Below are 20,854 nucleotides of genomic sequence, written 5' to 3'. Positions count from 1 at the left end.
ATGCCAAACTTTTAGGGTAGGGATTAAACACACACACACACACACACTCACACCCCTTTGTAACATTTTTAGTCTCAGAACATGATACATCTATCAGCGCCAAGACTTGTCAATCTTTGAAGACTACATACACTGACTGGAGGAAGAAGCAAAATAATTTAGGCAAGTAGCTTTCTTCACAAAGCACAGATGAGCTATGTTAATCTCAGGTATTTTTAAACAAATGTGTTTTATATGCCAAAGACAAAGGGCCAAAGGCACTTTCTTTTTCTACAGCTTGATGGGAAAGATGTCACAGCAAACCAAATCCTGCATCATTTCACCAAGTTGCTGACTTCCCCTTAGTTATTACTGACATAACTGCCACTATTTCTGGTACATGGGCAAAAGTTCACTCATTTACCTCCCTCTGAGCTAAGTCTAGTGAATACATTTTAAAGAATAATATTTCTTGAGTAGGACAAAAATGCTAATTTTCTTTTTAGCCTGGGAACTGAATATATAACAAATGGGGATATTCATTAAATCAAAGAGGTGCCACTATATTTTTGTTAATTAAAAATGATGGACTTCTAACAGTTATGTAGTGCAAAAAAGACTTTTGAACTCATAGAAGCTTACATCTTCTAAATTAAAGGAGAAAAATAAATACACAATGTATGGAATAATCACAAAGGAGAAATACATTAGAGAAACATCTGCCCCAAATTAATACATTGTCTTCTCTACAGGTTAATTTGAAACAAAACTCCTTAATCAGACACTTCTTTAAAATATATGTTAAATAATCTTGCAATACATCAGCAGTTTGCATCTGTTACTCTACCACACCGCAACACTTTTCTTCCAAACCATAAGATTTGTATCAGAACATAAGTCATTTAGGGACACCAAATAGAGCTTAGATTGTCTAAATTGGTGCTTCCCAGTTCACAGGACAAGATAAACTAGATTATTAATTTCTGTTATTACAAGCAAACACACAAATCAAACGAAGTGTAAGGTAAACCTAATCATTATACATTCAGGGTTTGCACATAAAGGCAGACACCGTTATATCTACCGGAAACTAAGAGTCCCTTCAAATTGAAAGTGCACTGCTGCTTATTATTTCAAAAATGCTGCAATAAATGTTTTATTAAAGGGAGACAATATTTAAAAAAAATGTCAGCTGAAGTGAATTTCTTCTTTTCATTTTGCATTGGAAATACTTTTTCTTGGATATTATTAAAAGCTTATGCTTTCTCTTCTCTCCAGTTTTAAAGTCCCCCAGCAAGTTATTCTTCTTTGCACAACAATTTCTTTTTTCTACTTAGCAGAGTAAGTTATTAGTCCATGAAATAAATCTGCCATTGAAAGCTATTATACACAAGTTCTTTGCAAAGAAGGTTGGCCATCCCTGGCAGAGATGAAATCACATAATCACTGCATGATTTGTTCCACTCTTTCTCAGTGTTGTTAGTAACCAGGAGAAGGCTTCTGGATTTAATTGACACATGATTGCTACAGCTAATTATACTGGGGCATGCATAAAATAGTTGTCAAGAATTACCAATCAGAAAACCTCTATGATGTTTTGGTCATTCTGCATATGATTTTAAATGTCTGGGGAAGTACTTTCTAAACTTGTATTTGTGTTTGTGTGTGTATGCCTACAATATTAATATATTCCCTTTTATTTGCACTCTCTGTAGTATTTTAAATGGTAGCTGCTCTCTGTAATCTGAGACAAGAACATCAAACCAGGCTTTTTTTTGGTTAACCCTTAGTAAGAAAAACTGGCAACGGAGCAGTATTTCTGTTTAAATTGATTGTACTGCTCATATTTAGAAAATCTTGTATTCCACTTAGAATGGAATGACAATGCCCTGCATATTATTATCCTGTGTGTTTTAATCAGCAGCAGAGCTCTTGAAGGAATTGTGAGGAATAAACAAAAACAGAGCTATTTCTCTCCTGTCCTCCATGCTGATTGATTATCAAATGAACTTATGGTATACCATCCAATTAGTGAACATGCATCAGTTCTTCAGTTAACAAATGAGCCTGACTAGCCACTAAGAGAGTTCTCCAGAATTTCAAATGACAGCAGAGCATAAGTAATTAAAGATAGCAATACATAGATGCTGCAATCCTAATACACATGAAGTATCTTGGCAGCAAAAATAAGTGTAAATGATTAGTTCATAGTTAAAGCAGGATTAAAAAGACAGACCTAGCAAACCTGATATGGGATGTGGCATTCTTTCATTCTTATGAACCATGGCATGTGAAACAAGGTAATTCATGATGGACAAAAGTCAGAGGTTTAAATAGAAAGAACTTAAAATGTTTTGTAGTGTGTGCTCCTTCTGCCTGTGTTACTTATAAAACAATAGTGTATGTGTGTATATGCTCCCTCTGCCCATGTTCAATGCCTTTCTCTCTCTGCTGAAAAAGGGCCATGGAACAACTCCCCTCATCCCCAATAATATTTGGCTTGGGCTTGGACTCCTGGTGCTCACCTCAACTTGCCTGTATATTAAGCTAAGAAAGAGGGGTTCTTCACCAGATGCTTCTGCCATCTGAAGTGGGGTAAGGTGGTATGCAAAAGGCCCTTTCATGCTGGGTATTTTTAATTGCTGATCTTGCTTATTTATGCATGTATGCATGTACGTCTACATCATTTTGTTTGATATTGTTGGTGAAAGCTGTTGCATTCATCTACTAAATACACAAATACTTGAGGGTTCCATCAATAAGGAAATGTATTTTGGCCTATGGAAGCCAACAGTAAATCATATAAAATGATTAGCCTTTACTTACTCTTTTGTTATCAACACATGCTATTTTCCTACTCTCTTTTTTTTTGTATTTACTACCTTTTCTCTTTCACTTTTATGTTCTCATGTTGTGAGAGTCATAGTAACATAGAGGGAGAAACTTTCTAATAAGGAACTTTTGTGGCATTCATTTTGACAAAATGTTTTCTAGTTGGACCCTAAGACAATCTTTCTTGGGGACACTTTAGATCAGGTTTTTTAACCTTGGCAACTTTAAGATGTATGGACTTCAAGTCTCAGAATTCCCCAACCAACTTTACTTGGTTGATAAATAACAAATGGTATTTCTCCCCACACCAGTAAGACAGTATAAGATCCAAGAGAATCCTAAAATGTTAAGAAATGCACAACCCACCCACCCAAACTTTTAAGAAATAGAAAAGATCAGTGATTATAATATGTTTAGTAACCATGAAATCATGAAATTGCTAAGCAGCGAATTTTACATATACAACAGCAAATACTACTGTGTTATGGATATATAATCTAAACATTCAGAAATTCATTTTCTGACCCTTGATTATAATTTGCACACTTTTAGTAATAGCTTACGGCAAAACACCTTTGTTTGCAGACTGAGGTTTCAGCATATTTATGTAAGACTTTAATATCTTTCAAAAATTAATCAACTTTTTAAAAACATTGGGGAGATTTGTTGACACAATAGCAATACAATGACAAATATCCTCAAAAAAACATAACAGGCTGGCTAGCTGGAATATAGATAGCAATATTTTAGATACTACTTAAAAACATAATTCGTTCCATGACCAGGTTCTTAAGCAGAAAAGTTTGTAAGAGAAGCAATTTTTCACATAGGAATCAATGTAAAAGCAAATAATGTGTGCGATTGGGGAAACCACAGGGAGGGGGAGGCCCTGTTTTCTCCCAGAAATTCCTAGAGAGGCCCCATGGAGGCTTCTCCCTGCCTTTTCCCGTTACAGTTTGGAGGCTTGGGTTTGTAAGTGAAAATGGTCCTGGAAGAGGCAAAAAAAATCTTGAACATCTGGTTCTTATCTAGAAAAGTTCATAAGTAGAGGCATTCTTAGGTAGAGGTATCACTGTATATGCAAAGTCTTCCTGTCTGTTGTCTGGTATAGTACTGGCAGAGACTTTGGGAACTTAGACATCTGCCATGGAAAGGTCAAAATCTGGCATTTTACAGCAGCATCTGCTTGGACACTGAAAACAGATAGTTACTGTAGTTGTTTGGATTTAGCCAGGCTTCTGCCTTGTTCACACTAATTTCTGTATTAATAAAAATGTTTATGTAAGTACCATATTGTCCAATATGCCTTATCTATTTTCCACAAAGGAGATACTATTTTTTTTTAATGAAAGCTAGAATAATTCAAGTTTTTGAACCATTTTTTAAAAAAGTAAATAGATGTAGGCTGTAATTTTTTATTCATACTGTGCCATCAGCATGTAGTAAATGCTGTACCCAACATGAAGGTTGCAGCAGTAAATTTTATTATAGACTGGTAATTTAATTGAACAGATTTACATTTGAATAAATGGCCTCCTCTGGCATGCTGCATGGGAATATTTTTTTAAAAAATATACATTTAAAATAAACCTGAGACACAGCTTCTTAATCGTATTTTACAATATATCGAAAAAGAATTATAGCAAGATTAAATATGTTGTTTCTTTCTTCTACTGTATTTTGTAAGCATCCCAAAAGTAGCAAAATAAGTAGCATATTTTCCATTTTTTTCTATACTTTCATTGTATAGTACATGCTACTTAAATATAATTTAGTAACTCCCTTTATTTCACAAATATTAAAACATTTAATTTACTGAGCATTGGGTAAGACTGAATAAAGATTAAAGAGGACATCTCCTGTTAGCCCGTGAAATTGACTCATACTATTTTGGGGGGTCAAATCTGTGAAATGTAAAAGGTAGTTAAGAAATCTCTGATGATAGGACAGATATTCTCAATAACTAGCTTTTTGAAGGAATTTCTAGCATTGCTAATGAGCGTTAACTCATTAGTTACCAAATATAAAACTATTTCTTTGAGTAATTAAATTGTATATTGATTCATATTATAATGAGTTTCTTTCACTTCTCTGAAATTAGACCAAACAATTGTCTCCCTGAAGTTTAATTAAGAAAAAAAAAAATCATGGTAAGATTTGGAAATCAATCTTTTAACAAACAAAATAAGTCAAAAGTCAATTCTGCACATGTCACATATTCTTTGATATGTGATTGTTTTTTTTTTATATTAAGGGTTTTAAGTTTGTTTTAATCATTGGATTTATATTAGGCCTGTTGTGAGCCGCTCTGAGTCTTCAGAGAAGGTCGGCAATCAAATCAAATCAAACCAAATCAAACCAAATCAAATCAAATCAAATCAAATCAAGACTAGACAATTAGAACTGCTGAATCCTCTTTAATTGGCATAAAAGTCCAATAAATAAATAATAAATATATCTGTAGTGGGGAACCTATGGAACACATGCTGGAAGTGGCACGCAGAACTTCCCACCGCAGGACACACAGCCTCGCTGGCTCCTCTACGTGTTCCTGTGCACATATGTGCACCAGCCAGCTGACCATCATGGGTGCAAGAGTGGCGAAACCAGAAAGAGCAGCATTCTGGTGCACGTGCGCACGCAGGCACCTGAACTTCCAGGTTTCCTCTGTATGCATGCGTGATGGCCAGCTGTTCATTGGATGAGCATCTGTGCCAGAAACCGGAAGTTCTAGTGCCAGCATGCACACTGGAATGCTGCTCTCCTGAGTTTCTCCGCTCCCATGTACGCGAAGGCCAGTGAGGCAGTGCGGTCCAGGAAGGATGGTTTTGCATGCCATTTCCAGCACACAGGTCAGCACACTAGGATGCAGAAGGTTAGCCACCAATGCCTTATACGGAACCCATTATACATATCTGAGATATCACACTTCAAAATGAACTAAAATAAGAACTATTCATTTTGGGAACCTCCATCGGTCTAAAAATGGATATCTGCAGAAGCATATTCTATCAGATGTCAGCACTTGCATAAAAAAACTATCTTATTGTAACTTCATTTTAAAATTTCGTTTTGTTTTCCAAAGATGAAAGAGATTAAACAGTGAGTGTTTAACCTTCAATATTTCCCTAGCTTAAATTGCTGTTTGAAGCTGTCATTAGCCATGCTGGGGGGGAAAGAAAGGCATGGTTTTGCACTTATATTTTCAACTGTGAAATGTTGCTTTGTAGTTTGATGATGGGAGATCCCTAATCCCTAGTTTGGAGGTGGATTTTCTAGGAGAATACTTATCTTGAAGGTAGAGGACAAAGAGCCTTCTATTTACAAAAGAAAAGAAAAGAGGAACAGCAACATAAATAGCTTGATGAAAAGACTAAAGTTGATCACTTTCACAAATCTTGGTTACTGATATGACAGGGAAAAGCAAAAACCTATTACATGAAGAGGGAAAATAGCATTATGACTCAATCTGCACAATGTCTTTTTCCTTCAGCTGGAGAAATAGGTTTAGCTGTAACAACTGAGTGCAAAAGAGTCATATTCAGGATGTTATTCATGTTTGACTTCATGTTAAGCTTCCGTTAAAGGTTTTTGTATTATAGTTTCGTAACATGAAACAAATTAGGGTTTCCATATGGATGAAGCCATATCCAGATCTGAATAAAAAAAGCCAAATCCTGAATCTCTTAATGAGGTAGAGTCCCCACTGAATTAGAAAGGAATTTATCCAGCATAAAACTAAAGGCAGCAGGATTTGGCTCACAGGACCTTCCTGCCTGCCAAAGCAACCATACACAGAATGAGGTTTATTCTAAGTAAGTATAATCCAATAAGAGTATGTCTGAAAGGGTGTGATAGGCCTAATTTTTCTGCTATTGCTCAGTTAGTCCATGTTTGTTTATTATATAGATTTGTAAGGTCACCCAACTCAGCAATGACTCTACACGCTAACTTGTGAACAACCATCATAGGAAAATTGGTCTCTGAGGAAAACAAAACACAAACTTCGGTTTCTGAATGGAAAATTCAAACCTTATTTTCAATGCAAACTGCATTTTAGGTAGATGCTTAACCTATGTCCTGGCCTTTTGAGGTGATTGGATATTTGTGACACTATATGTAATTGCATCATATTTGTCTGAACTTGATGGGGTTTTTTTTTTTGCAAAAGAGATGCCTCTGTCCTATCTTTTTAAATGCACACAGAGATACATCTTTTGAAATAAAGAAAGTTTGCTTAAGTACGTTTTTCTTTCCTGTAAAACCTTGATTTTGTTTTGAATAGATATAGTAACACTTTGAACCATTCTTCTGAATCTAATTGTACTACTATTTCATCCAAGCTTTCTTTAAAGTATTCTTCAAAATATAGAGTACCTTTCCCCAATCTACAGCAGTGTAAAAATGTTAGCTGTGAATTCTAGGAATTGCCATCAGAAAACTTTTGCTCTATTTTGGTGGAAGCACCTAGGTAATGAAAGTGAATATAGATTGATACTATAAAGCAAATAATTTGGAAAAGAAAGATTGTGGGGACAATATGCAGGCTCTGTTAAGAAGTGCTATTGCTAACATGTTGTAAGCCGCCCTGAGTCTAAAGAGAAAGGCGGCATAAAAATTGAATAAATAAATAAATAAATAAATAAATAAATACTCGTATAAAATTGTATTTTTCTTGAGGAATTCTCGAGGAATGCAACCTAATTCTCCAGTATTCTGGGTTTTTTTTAAAAAAAAATCTGCTTCTATAGCTACATCCAGCAGGAACATCTACTCAATTCAAAGGCATTTCTAAATAAACTTATAAATAATCAAACAGTTAAAATCTGCAGTTCTCATTTTTCTTGCCTTCACCAATACAAAAAGTTGTCCCCCCCCCCCCCCCCAGGACTGTTGAGCTGGTGGATCAGAAATCAATACTAACTTACAATCCAATGGTAGATGAACTGAAATAATGGCATTCTAATATATGAGTCAAGTCATGAAAACCTTTGCCTGTGAAAAAATTGAGTCCCAATCTAAGAGGTTGAAGATTGTTGATGCAGGAAGATTGATTCATTATAAACAACTTTAGATTTCAAAACCTCAGGTTGACCAACTGCTGTCAGAGTTGTGTAGATCATATCATACTACCCAAAAGAATACAAAAAAATTGTCTACTTATTCAATATTTTTGTATTTTATGGGCAAGCACAATTAAAATATGTCTTAAAATTATAGGAATTGTGTATTGAATTCTTAATAGTTGTAACACGCTGGGTTTCCAAAGGACAGAGGAATTTTTGGAACATTATGAAGAAAGCAAGGGAGTTCCAGAAAAACATATATTTCTGCTTCATTGACTATGTATGCTAAAGCCTTTGATTGTGTACTGTAGATCATAATAAACTGTAGCAAGTTCTTTAAAAATGGGAGTACTAGACCACCTTACCTGTCTCTGAGAAACCTGTATACGGGTCAAGAAGCAACAGTTAGAACTAGACACGGAACAACTGATTGGTTCAAAATAGGGAAAGGAATACGACCTGGCTGTATATTGGAAAAGAGTGGAGACACAAGGAGAAGGGGGAAGATGACAGAAGATAATATGGTTACATAGCATCATGGACACAATGAATATGAATCTGAGCAGACTCTGGGAGACAATGAAGGATAGGGAGGTCTGATTTACCAGGGGTCCACATAGAGTCCGGCACAACTCAGCAAATGAACAACAACAAATTGTCTACCTTCTTGTCTGGTTTGGTTAACTTCAGCAGTCATAGGTTGAGGACCACTGTAGCTGCCTGAGTTTTTAAGAACTTGATATAAATTGTATGAAGATTTTTCCTTCAGATGTTCCTTTTATAGGTATTTCTATTGGATAACAGCATTTGAAACATAATGTTCAGCTGATGTATCATAAAAAATACAGTTTGCTTGCATTAAACTGAAGAAATTTATCTCCATCTCCATGGAGCAATTCTACTGTTTCATTTAAAAAAAAAAACAATCTTAACAGCTGAAAATGATACATTGCATTTCTCAGATTAGGTTATAGTTCTACCAGTGTGTTTAAGAACAATTCTATAAAATGGGTTTCAGACTTACCTTCTTTCAGCATGCCAACTTTTAGACACTTCATAAAACGACAAGCTTGACAGGATTTGCGTCTGCGCTTTGTGATTTCACATTCATTTGTTGCTGGGCAGCTATATTCTATGTTACCTAAAGTATAAGTACATAAAAAGGAAAGTCCATTAAGAAATATCAGCTATAATTCTGTTAATCAACTTAAAGAAATATAAGTGTAAGTGAATGTCTAAACAAGAAAACTATGGAATTGAAAATGTTAGCAACTGGGCTTCAATTTTTTAAAAATACTTTCTTTTGTTTTTGCAAACAGTATCCTATACTAAAGAAAACCACAAAAGCAGAATTTTAAAACATTATATCTGGACAGAGTTTAAAAGTTTAAGTGGACTATTGCTTAGCATATTTTTTCCACAAAATAGTAAATGCAGAGTTCTTCTACCTAAACATTTTAAGCACTTTGCTACTGTGTGTTTCTCAAGGAAATCTATCTGTTTCTGTAACCTTTTATTCCCCAAGGTTTTTATGTGAATGTACAGTATTACCAAAATTTGCTTCAGCCAGAATTCATGGTGGAATTCTTAAAAATAAATTTACTAAAGCTTCAGAATCTTATAAAATGACATACTGGGCTGGATAGCACAAAGCAAATATAAAATCATGAAAGGTAGAAAGAGAAATTCCCTCCTATTTCTAGACTTCAGAATCAAACGCTGGAAGAATTTCATTATGGAATTCATTGCCATCAAATAAAACGTTGATAATTGCTTAATATCACTGAAGGGCTGCAAAAAATTTTACTACCACATTGTGGGCCTGGCTTATTTTGTGGGTGTGGTTTGCCAGCCATTTGACCAGGCGGGAGTGGCTTGGTGATCATGTGACTGAGCGGTGGCTTAAAGGTCATGTGACTGGTTTAAAGGTGGCCAATTTGACGTCACTCACGTCAAGGGTTTGGGTTAGGGTTCTGGTGCCTGGCCTCTCCTTGCCTCAAAGAGATACAAAAAGAAGCACACAAAAATATACTGTACATTATGTACTATATAAGCACACACAGACACACACACACAGCTCTTCTAAAATTATACACATTCAACCTTATTTACTGCAATAGGAAAAACGTACCCAGAGCCCAGAAGGGAAAAAATTCAATTTTTTTTCTACCAGTTCTGCATACCTGACCAAAATTTTTCTATCGTAGGAGCCCAACACTGCTTAATATGTTTAAAAAGGCCGAGATGCCTTCAGGAAGAAGAGAGTTATCAATGTCTTTTTACTAAGATACATTTTGTTGAGAAGGGAAAATTGGATTTGAGAGACAGAATATCACCTCCTATGGCCACGAACCTTTTTTTGATATTATATTCTGTTTAAGGAATTCCTAAAATGGGGCAGGGGAAGACTCTGCACTTGCTAGAGCTTTAGTCTGCCTTAAGAAAAGTTTTCTTGTGATTTGTTTCAATGGCACATGCTAATTCAAGCAGAGGAATAGCGTGTTTTAAGATGAGTTTAATTGTTTGACTAATATATGTGTTTTTACTGACTTGCACATTCACAATTACATTTAGCAGGTGCAATCTGTGGTAGTAGTACTTCATGGAAAGAATAAAAACGCTTTTCCACAACAGTGTGTCCCCATCTTGTGTTAGAAGTATTTTGTTACTTTCTAACCCTTTCCCCTTGTGATTAAGTGCATTAGTATCTTAATGAAAATGCATTCTCTTTATTGCTCTCTTGGGAAGTGGGAGGTCATCACACCAAATGCATAAATTGCCATCAGAGACAGCCCAGGCATAATTGCAATTTTGCTGCTCCATGTTTGCTGCACTCTGAGCCTCAAGACGTCCCCTGAAACATGCACAGATTCTAGTAATTAGCATAGAGTATGCCTGGGACCAGAGCATTGATGAAATATTTCAGAGTTAATCACACTTTGTAAACACTGATTTATATTGACTACCTTTCTCCAGACTGATGTCTCCTCATTAAATATCACATTAGCAGGTTGGAGGATTGTACAGATTCAAATTCTCCCAAACTGCTAACTTAACGAGGAGTAATACTATGCGCAGCACTATGTCGGTCTGTTATAACATATAAATGAGGCACTAGAGAGAAAACAATGCATTAAGAGGAATTCAGTATCTACTGAAAGAGCACAATTAAAAAATGTGCATTGGTGGCATCAAAAGTTTAGAGTGACACTACTGTGTTTCCCTGAAAATAAGACCATATCTTTTTTTTTTTAAGCCTGAGATAAGCGCTTGGCTTTATCGCCATGCACTCAAAAGTCCAATTGGGCTTATTATCAGGGGATGTCTTATTTTGGGGAAAACACGATAGAAATAAAAAAAAAGTACCCTTAAGAACACCTACATAAAATTTAATTCCACTAAATCTAATAGATACACCTGTGTATTTATTAAATATAGCAACACTGATTTAAAAATATACAGTAATTGCTGTTTTAGAAACAAATTACAGAATCCTTGAAGCAAACTCTAGCAATGCGGTCTGTCGTTTTTCTGCTTCGATGGATAAACAGATAGACAGACAGACGGATGGATGAGCAGGTGCTCCTTTGGCAGTGAAAGTATTGCTTTTTATGCTTTTTGCCTAAAGTAAATTTAAGTTGATGTGTCTTACTTTGATTTTTGTAGCAAGGATTAGATGCGATATTTATATACACACTTATTATTATCATTTACAAATCTACTATAAACATGACAACTGTTAGTCCATTCGTACAAATAATTAAAAACAAAACCTCACAGAAACTACAACATCTGAAGAAGCCATTTAGACTGTTAAGCCCAAATCACTATTCAATATTGGAATCCAAATTAGAATAGCTTTATTTATTTATTTATTAGATTTGTATGCCGCCCCTCTCTGTAGACTCGGGGTGGCTCACAACAACAATTCATGCCAAATCTAATAATTTAAAAACATTTAAAAAAAACCGTTATTAAAGCAGACATACACATAAACATACCATACATGAATTGTATAGGCCCGGGAGAGATGTCTCAATTCCCCCATGTCTGACGGCAGAGGTGGGTTTTAAGGAGTTTACGAAAGGCAAGGAGGGTGGGGGCAGTTCTAATCTCAGGGGGGAGCTGGTTCCAGAGGGTTGGGGCCACCACAGAGAAGGCTCTTCCCCTGGGACCCACCAAACTACATTGTTTAGTCGACGGGACCCGGAGAAGGCCAACTCTGTGGGACCTAATTGGTCGCTGGGATTCGTGCGGCAGAAGGCGGTCCCAGAGAGAACTTTCTACTCGGGTTCATCATAACCTACCATAACATACCTACTGAGTTCACCATAGACCTACCATTAAAAAGAGGGTTTTTTTTAAATGACATCAAACCTAAAATCTCCCTTTCTATATCTTAAATCCATGGGCATGATGATCAGTGGTTAAAGATGCTGAGCTTATCAACAGGAAAGCTGACAGCCTGGGTTTGAGATCCAAGCACTGTGCGACAGGTTGCACTCTTATTACTTGCCCCAACCTAGTAGTTAGAATGCATGCAAATGTGAGTAAATAAACAGGTATCATTTTTGTGGGTAGGTAACAGCTGGTCACATGGCCATGGAAGTGTCTTTGGACAACGCTGGTCCCTTAGCTAAGAAACGGAGATGAGCACCATACCCTAGAGTTCGACAAGACAGGACAAAGAAAATCTTTATGTTTATATTTTAAATCCATTCATTCCAAATTTTGTACTGTGAAGTGAGAGAAAATAGGTCTTAGTCTTCTTTAGGTGACATGTTTTCAGATGTACTGTTATAGCCCTCCCGGTCACCTTCTTTCAATTTTATACCCAATTCATTCAATCTCTCTTCACATGGTTTGTTGTAGTCGTAATTTTATACAGTAGTACCTCTAGATACAAGCTGCTCCGCATGCGAGTATTCCAAGTTACGAGCCGAGACGCGAGTAAAAATTTCTGTTTGACACCCGAGCTCAAATTCGGGATACGAGCCGAGCTTCCACTAAGTGGCACAAGAATCTCCTTGCTTCCAGTTATCTCGGCGCGAAAAACAAAGTCTAAAGGCATTCGTTCGAGATGCGAGTTGATCGTCTTACGAGCTCGGGTCTGGAACGAATTAAACTCGTATGTCGAGGTACCACTGTAATTCTTAAAAAATTAATTCTTTGTTAATCATTGAAACTCTGCAGAAAGTGCAAAGGAGAGTAAACAGAATGATTAGGGGGACTAGAGACTATAACATATGAAGAGCGGCTGCAGGAACTTGGCATGGCCAGTCTGGCGAAGAGAAGGACCAGGGGTGACATGATAGCAGTATTCCAATACTTGAGAGGCTGCCACACAGAGGAGGGGGTCAGACTGTTTTCCAAGGCACCAGAAAGTTAGAGAAGGAATAACAGATGGAAGCTGACCAAGGAGAGATTCAACCTGGAAATAAGGAGAAACTTTCTGACAGTGAGAGCGATCAACCAACGGAACAGCTTGCCTGCGGAGGTTGTGGGAACTCCAACACTTTCAAGAGGAGATTAGACTGCCATTTGTCTGAACTGGTGTAGGGACTCCTGCTTGAGAAGGGGATTAGACTAGATGACCACACAAAGTCCTTTCCAACTCTAGTAATCTAATCTCTCAACCTCTTCTAATTACTCTGAGTCCTTAAAGTGTAATGTCCAAATATGGAAATCATACTCAAGGTAGTACACGATCAAAGCTAAACTGAACAGAATATAGTAGATGGGTATTGAGAATAGTGCATTACAGATAATAATAATAATTTATAATAATAATAATTTATTAGATTTGTATGCCGCCCCTCTCCGAAGACTTGACTTACAACTCGACTTACAACAATAATTGACCCCAACATTTCTGTTGTTAGGTGAGACATTTCTTAAGTGAGTTTTGTTCCATTTTATGACTTTCCTTGCCTCAGTTGTTAAGTGAATCACTGCAATGGATACAGTGAAGGGCTACCAAAATTGTTACTACCATACTGTGGGTGTGGCTCCATTTTCACTTCCCCACTGTGTCCCCCCCTCCCCGTCCGGACAGTAGCCCACCCCTGAAACAATCAGTCACCTGATTGTTAAGATAAACTTGCTTCCCCGTTGACTTTGTTTGTCAGGTCGCAAAAGATGATGACGTGACGTTGTGACACAGCAACGGTCAAAAATATGAACCAGTTGCCAAGCTTCTGAATTTTGATCTCATGATCCCAGAGATGCTGCGAAGGTCAGAACTGTGAAAAAATGGCCCTAGGTCACTTTTCCCAGGGCTGCTGTAACTTCAAACAGTCACTAAATGAACTGCTGTAAGTCAAGGACTACCCGTATTCAGATGAAAAGTGGATAAAGTGCTTTAGATCTTGGTGGGGGTGGATTCTCATTGTCCTTTTCAATAGCATCTTAAAGAATGAATCAATAGAAACATAGAAACATGGAAACATAGAAGTCTGACGGCAGAAAAAGACCTCATGGTCATCTAGTCTGCCCTTATACTATTTTTTGTATTTTATCTTAGGATGGATATATGTTTATCCCAGGCATGCTTAAATTCAGTTACTGTGGATTTATCTACCACGTCTGCTGGAAGTTTGTTCCAAGGATCTACTACTCTTTCAATAAAATAATATTTTCTCATGTTGCTTTTGATCTTTCCCCCAACTAACTTCAGATTGTGTCCTCTTGTTCTTGTGTTCACTTTCCTATTAAAAACACTTCCCTCCTGGACCTTATTTAACCCTTTAATATATTTAAATGTTTCGATCATGTCCCCCCTTTTCCTTCTGTCCTCCAGACTATACAGATTGAATTCATTAAGTCTTTCCTGATACGTTTTATGCTTAAGACCTTCCACCATTCTTGTAGCCCGTCTTTGGACCCGTTCAATTTTGTCAATATCTTTTTGTAGGTGAGGTCTCCAGAACTGAACACAGTATTCCAAATGTGGTCTCACCAGCATTCTATATAGCGGGATCATAATCTCTCTCTTCCTGCTTGTTATACCTCTAGCTATGCAGCCAAGCATCCTACTTGCTTTCCCTACCACCTGACTGCACTGTTCAACCATTTTGAGACTGTCAGAAATCACTACCCCTAAATACTTTTCTTTTGAAGTATTTGCTAACACAGAACTGCCAATACAATACTCAGATTGAGGATTCCTTTTCCCCAAGTGCATTATTTTACATTTGGAAACATTAAACTGCAGTTTCCATTGCTTTGACCATTTATCTAGTAAAGCTAAATCATTTACCATATTGCCGACACCTCCAGGAATATCAACCCTATTGCACACTTTAGAGTCATCGGCAAATAGGCAAACCTTCCCTACCAAACCTTCCCCTATGTCACTCACAAATATATTAAAAAGAATAGATTACACACAGGAGTCCCCAAACTTGGCAACCCGAAGATTTGTGGACTTCAACTCCTAGAATTCTCTAGACAGTTTTTTCCTTTGCTCTATTTGCTCCGAATGTTTCTTTCCAGGTCCTAATAATGTTCCCAGCTCTTACTTGGATTGCAAGCTCTTTCATTGTTATTTACTCTAAATAAGGTTTTTTTTTAAAGCTCTAACCAGGGGATAAAATAATGTGCTGAAGCTGACCAGATTAAGGACGCTAGCCAAATGAATATCTGGTAAGCAGATTCTTTTCCCTATTTTCCTCCCCCAAAACTAAGGTGCATCTTATACTCCGAAAAATATGGTATATAGAGCTGTATAATAAATAATTACATGGGAAAGAACAGAAGTCAAAGCATAGTTTAGTAAGGACAATTGCCCTTGAAATACCTCCTGGATATTTTTTTTCTTGATGTTTTATCAAGAATGCAAAATGCAAAAAGAAAACTTGTACTAAAAACATGCTGCTCAAGCACCCTTTACTATTACAGTGGAACCCCGACATAAGAGCTGCTCTACTTAAGAGCAACTCGAGATAAGAGCTGGGAGGGGAGAGATATTTTTGTTCTACTTACAAGCTCAAATTCGAGATACAAGCGCCAAGGAGCTGTCTCCTGAAGCCAAACGCTAACTTCCGCGTTCAGCTTCAGGAGACAGCTGCGAAGCGGCGCGCGTGTTTTAAAAGGTTGCAGCCGGCCTGGGGGGCTCGGGGGGGTGCTTGCAGCTTTCTTTCTTGCTCTTTTTCTTTCTCTCTTTTACCTTCCCTTCCTCTATTTCTTCTTTTCTTTCTCCTTCCCACCTTCTTCCCTCCCTCCCTCCCTTCACTCATTCCTCTCTTACTCTCCCCTTTCATAAGTTTCCTTGCTTCCTTCCTCTGTTCCTGTCCCTTCCCCCTTTCTTTCTTTCTTTCTTTCTTTCTTGCTTTCTTTCTTGCTCTTTTTCTTTCTCTCTTTTACCTTCCCTTCCTCTATTTCTTCTTTTCTTTCTCCTTCCCACCTTCTTCCCTCCCTCCCTCCCTTCACTCATTCCTCTCTTACTCTCCCCTTTCATAAGTTTCCTTGCTTCCTTCCTCTGTTCCTGTCCCTTCCCTCTTTCCTTCCTTCCTTCCCACCCTCCGTCCATTCATTCACCCATTCCTCTCTTGATCGCTTAAAGCCGATCCCTGGTGCAAAAAGGGTTGGGGACCTCTGTCCTACAGGATTGGGTGGCAGAGAAGTTGAACATATGTAAATTTAAAAGTTTAAGAAAGTTTACAAGTTAAGTGAAAGAAACTTCATTATTCATTTATATGTACATGTACATTTCTTCATTAAAAACATGTCTTTCTGCATAATTTAGACTAACTTTGTGAGTTTTTTGAGGGCTGGAACCAATTAAAATTATTTACATTAATTCCTATGGGGAAAAGTCGTTCGAGATAAGAGCTGCTCGACTTAAGAGCCCAGGTCCGGAACGAATTAAACTCGTATCTCGAGGTACCACTGTACATCAATTTTAATTAGAGTTCACATTTCAAGTACACTAAAAATCAAAGGTTCCTTGGATTATTTTTCTTTCTTTTTTATTATTAAAAATGTTAGTAGATTCCCATTTCAGCCAGATACATACAGTATAGAGTTTTATAGAGCTTTTATGGCTTGGCTTTTTTCCCTTTATGCTTTCAAAGACAAAAACAATGGTATCTGAGAGAGAATATTTTAAATCAAATACAGTGGTACCTCTACTTCGGAACACCTCTACTTAAGAACTTTTCTAGATAAGAACTGGGTGTTCAAGATTTTTTTGCCTCTACTTAAGAATCATTTTTTTCTTAAGAACCTGAGCCCAGAAAAATTTCCCAGGAAATTTGAGAGTGGCACGAAGGCCCGGGCAGTTTCCTGCCTTTTCCTATTAATCCCGTCCATCTTGGGCTTTTCCGGACTGCCAGAGGAGCCTTTCGGTGGCGCTTAAGGAGGCTTTGGCAGCCCAGAGTGAACGGAGACTTTTCCTTCCTCTGGGCACTTGGAGAGGGAATAAACCCCTTCGCTGTGGTGACTCCCTCACGCTGCCTCCCGTACACCAAGTACGAGGTTGCCTCCTGAAGCATCTGGGCACGGAAGGGCAAAAGGGGGCACTCACCACACCTTCTTCCTTCAGCAGCAACTGTCCTCCTCCTCCTCTAATTCCTCCTTCTCCTCCCACCCAAATTCCAAACTTTTATTTCTTTCCTAGTGGGTTTGCAAGCATTATTTGCTTTTACATTGATTCCTGTGGAAAAAATTGCTTCTACTTAAGAATATTTCTACTTAAGAACCTGGTCACGGAACGAATTAAGTTCTTATGTAGAGGTACCACTGTATATATTATTATTATTATTATCATTATTATCATTATTATCATTATTATCATTATTATCATTATTATCATTATTATCATTATTATCATTATTATCATTATTATCATTATTATCATTATTATCATTATAATAATAATAATAATTATTATTATTATTATTATTAATTAGATTTGTATGCCACTCCTCTCCGAAGATTCACATATTTATTATTTGAGGGGAAATCTATTAATGACAGAAATTGGAATGTGCCTAGTTTTTCTAGTAGTTGAAAAAATGTTCTGTAAGGAATAATAAAATTACTAGTACCATGTATATAAATATTATATCTTTGTATACCACCGATACATACTGTACATGACAAAACAAACAAACAAATAAATAAATAAAATATCAGCCTGGCAGCTAAGGCTTTTAAATTCAGGAAACAAGAATGACAGTACAGTTTATAATAACTTCTGATTGCTCTTTAGAAAACCTATTTAAAGTTCTTATTTCCTTTTCAGGCAATATAGTTTTCTCATTTGCAAGCTTACATCTAACTGACTGAAAGAATAACAAACTATGCGTAACTGAAGTGCAAGAGCATAATTTGCATTTTTTTTTCATACTTTGGCAGCAAAAAACTCAGGGACATAAAATATAGTGTGATCTTTTAAGATGAAAATTCTTGTTTCATGCAGACAGTGCCCTGAAGTAAGATTCAAGTCAGCCAGAAGTTTCTAAACTTAATCCACATAATAAAAAAATGTCTAGAAGTGCTTTTGTGGCTTTTCTAGCAGTGTTACTAAACATACAGCTTTAAAATAATACAGCCAGAGGTAAGCTTGAAGAAACAAATAAAAATATGTTAAAATGTCTGTCATCTCTCTAAAAGTGCCAAAAGAAATAACATTTCTTGCACCTTATGATAAGCTTTCCTCTCATTATGGGCCATAAAGTAATTGTTGACTATTAAGGACCATATAAATAGATCTTTTCCAATATAAATGGCAAAGCTACTATTCAGATCAATGTAAAAGCAATCCTAAAGGGTGCTGTCTTTTAAATAATGAGGAAAGTAGATAATTGACCCCTGACCCACAATTATTTTATAAATGTGGGTACATGGCTGTGGGCAGTGATAGGCTCCTAGGGGAACGGTCAGGAACCCATTTCCAGTAGCAAAATTTCAAGCTCCACCCCAGAGCACTCAATTTGCACTGAAAGATGTTGAAACAAATTGCATAAGCCACGTCCACGGTATGGTAGTAAAATTTTTGGGAGCCCATCACTGGTGTGGGTGTATATATATACGGAAGGTGAAACACTTTTCTTTTCTTTTCTGAAGTAGCCAAGTTTATATAAGGACAGCAGAATAAGGAAGGAAGGAAGGAAGGAAGGAAGGAAGGAAGGAAGGAAGGAAGGAAGGAAGGAAGGAAGGAAGGAAGGATACTAGTGTGCGTGTCTGTTAGTATATGGGGTTTTTTAAATCTTCAAATATTTTAAATTTAGTCGGATTATTTATGATTTGTTCCACTTGTTGTGAGCCGCCCCGAGTCTTCGGAGAGGGGCGGCATACAAATCCAAATAATAAATAAATAAATAAATAAATAAATAAATAAATAAATAAATAAATGAATGAATGAATGAATGAATGAATGAATGAATGAATGAATAAATAAATAAATAAATACTATCCTCTCCTATTTTATGTCTAAAATTAAGTCAGCCAGTATTTGAAGGATGATATGCTTCTAGACTATATGCTGATACCTCCCTTATCATAAGCCACTTGGAACATTATGTTATTTTAGGCTCCAGAACAACTCCATTTACTAGGCAGCTCATTAATTCTCCTTGATCTATCTTGGCTATCAATACTTTCTGTGATAAAAAGAAGTTGGTAAAATAGATAAGGAAGTTATCCATATTAGAATGTAAAGAGATTTCTTTCACTACAAAGGCTCCAGTAATGAAGTCAGCTACTATGAATTATGTATATGTGTGTGTGGGGGGGGGGGGGGATTGGGCTTTGATAACAATGTTGAAAGCCTTAGTGCCACATTAGTTAGATGTATGATAAAATCAAAAAAATGAAGCAGTGCTTACATTTAATTAGTGAGAAGATGCTGGATCATGGGTAGATTGCATCAATATCTTATACTTTTTATACTAACAAATGACATGAGAAAGGTATGCCCCCAAACAGGAAGAGTATGAAAATTAAGCCTGTTCAAGCCATATTTTATCTTTTGACTGATACCCATTCAAGTTAATATCACTAGAATTAATGCTATTAAAATTATTGAAAAAAATGTGTAGGGGCAAAGTGTAGATTTGATGATTTGCAATATTGAGATCGGGGATAGGCAAATAATTAAGCACTTCACCCTTCTTTAAACAAAGAAATGCGTTGTTATTGAAAGAAAATATTCCCAAATATTTGAGTGCAATTCACAGAATTACAAAATGTATGAAATGGAAATGATTTTATAGGGTAACAGAACTGGGCGATCAACGCAGGGATCCACTACTAAACTATCTCCAACAGCTGGCCATCCAGACCCATCTGAAAACGTCCAGTGGGGGAAACGCCACCATTTACATGCTGATTGTTCCATCACTACATGAAAATTATTAACAGGAAATTCCTACAAATTGTACAATGGGTAAATTAGAATCCCATTGTGCAATTACAATAGCAACTGATTCAATATGTGTGGAAAGGCTGTCCTTATCTACCAACTGCAAAGCGTCCCAGGAGAATCTTATTTGATCAGCTCAGAAATAACCAGGAGCCTCTAAAAAAAGCTCAAAAGTATAAGCATTGACGCCATTAGGCAGAGAGAAATTGGACCTTGAGCAGCAGATAGTAAGAGGAAGAATGTAGCAGTGAGTGTGTATAACAGGCATTTTATTCAGATATGGTGGAAATTTGTATTTTGTATTTGTATTTATTAGATTTGTATGCCGCCCCTCTCCGAAGACTCGGGGCGGCTAACAACAATAAAAAAGACAATGTGAACAAATCTAATATTAAAAATAATCTAAAAACCTCCAATTTAAAGAACCAATCATACATAGAAGCATACCAAGTATAAATTCTATAAGCCTAGGGGGAAGGGAAAATTTCAATTCCCCCATGCCTGACGACAGAGGTGGGTTTTAAGGAGCTTGCGAAAGGCAAGGAGGGTGGGGGCAACTCTGATATCTGGGGGGAGCTGGTTCCAGAGGGTCAGGGCCGCCACAGAGAAG

General features: G+C 36.8%; 1 protein-coding gene across 6 annotated transcripts in view; it reads right to left on the bottom strand.

Annotated features, from left to right (window-relative positions):
* Positions 1–20,854, bottom strand: part of ESRRG (estrogen related receptor gamma) — a 584,956-nt gene that overhangs the window by 136,498 nt on the left and 427,604 nt on the right. For all 6 annotated transcript variants that reach the window (XM_070734407.1, XM_070734406.1, XM_070734408.1 and 3 more), the window contains one exon: positions 8,902–9,018. In XM_070734407.1, the coding sequence (XP_070590508.1) occupies positions 8,902–9,018 (117 nt within the window). The remainder of the gene's footprint in view (positions 1–8,901; positions 9,019–20,854) is intronic.

The sequence above is a fragment of the Erythrolamprus reginae genome, chromosome 1 (assembly GCF_031021105.1).
Source record: "Erythrolamprus reginae isolate rEryReg1 chromosome 1, rEryReg1.hap1, whole genome shotgun sequence".
In the NCBI taxonomy this organism is placed as follows: domain Eukaryota; kingdom Metazoa; phylum Chordata; class Lepidosauria; order Squamata; family Dipsadidae; genus Erythrolamprus; species Erythrolamprus reginae.
Note: the sequence above shows the minus strand (reverse complement) of the source record. Positions and strands in the feature narration are given on the sequence as shown.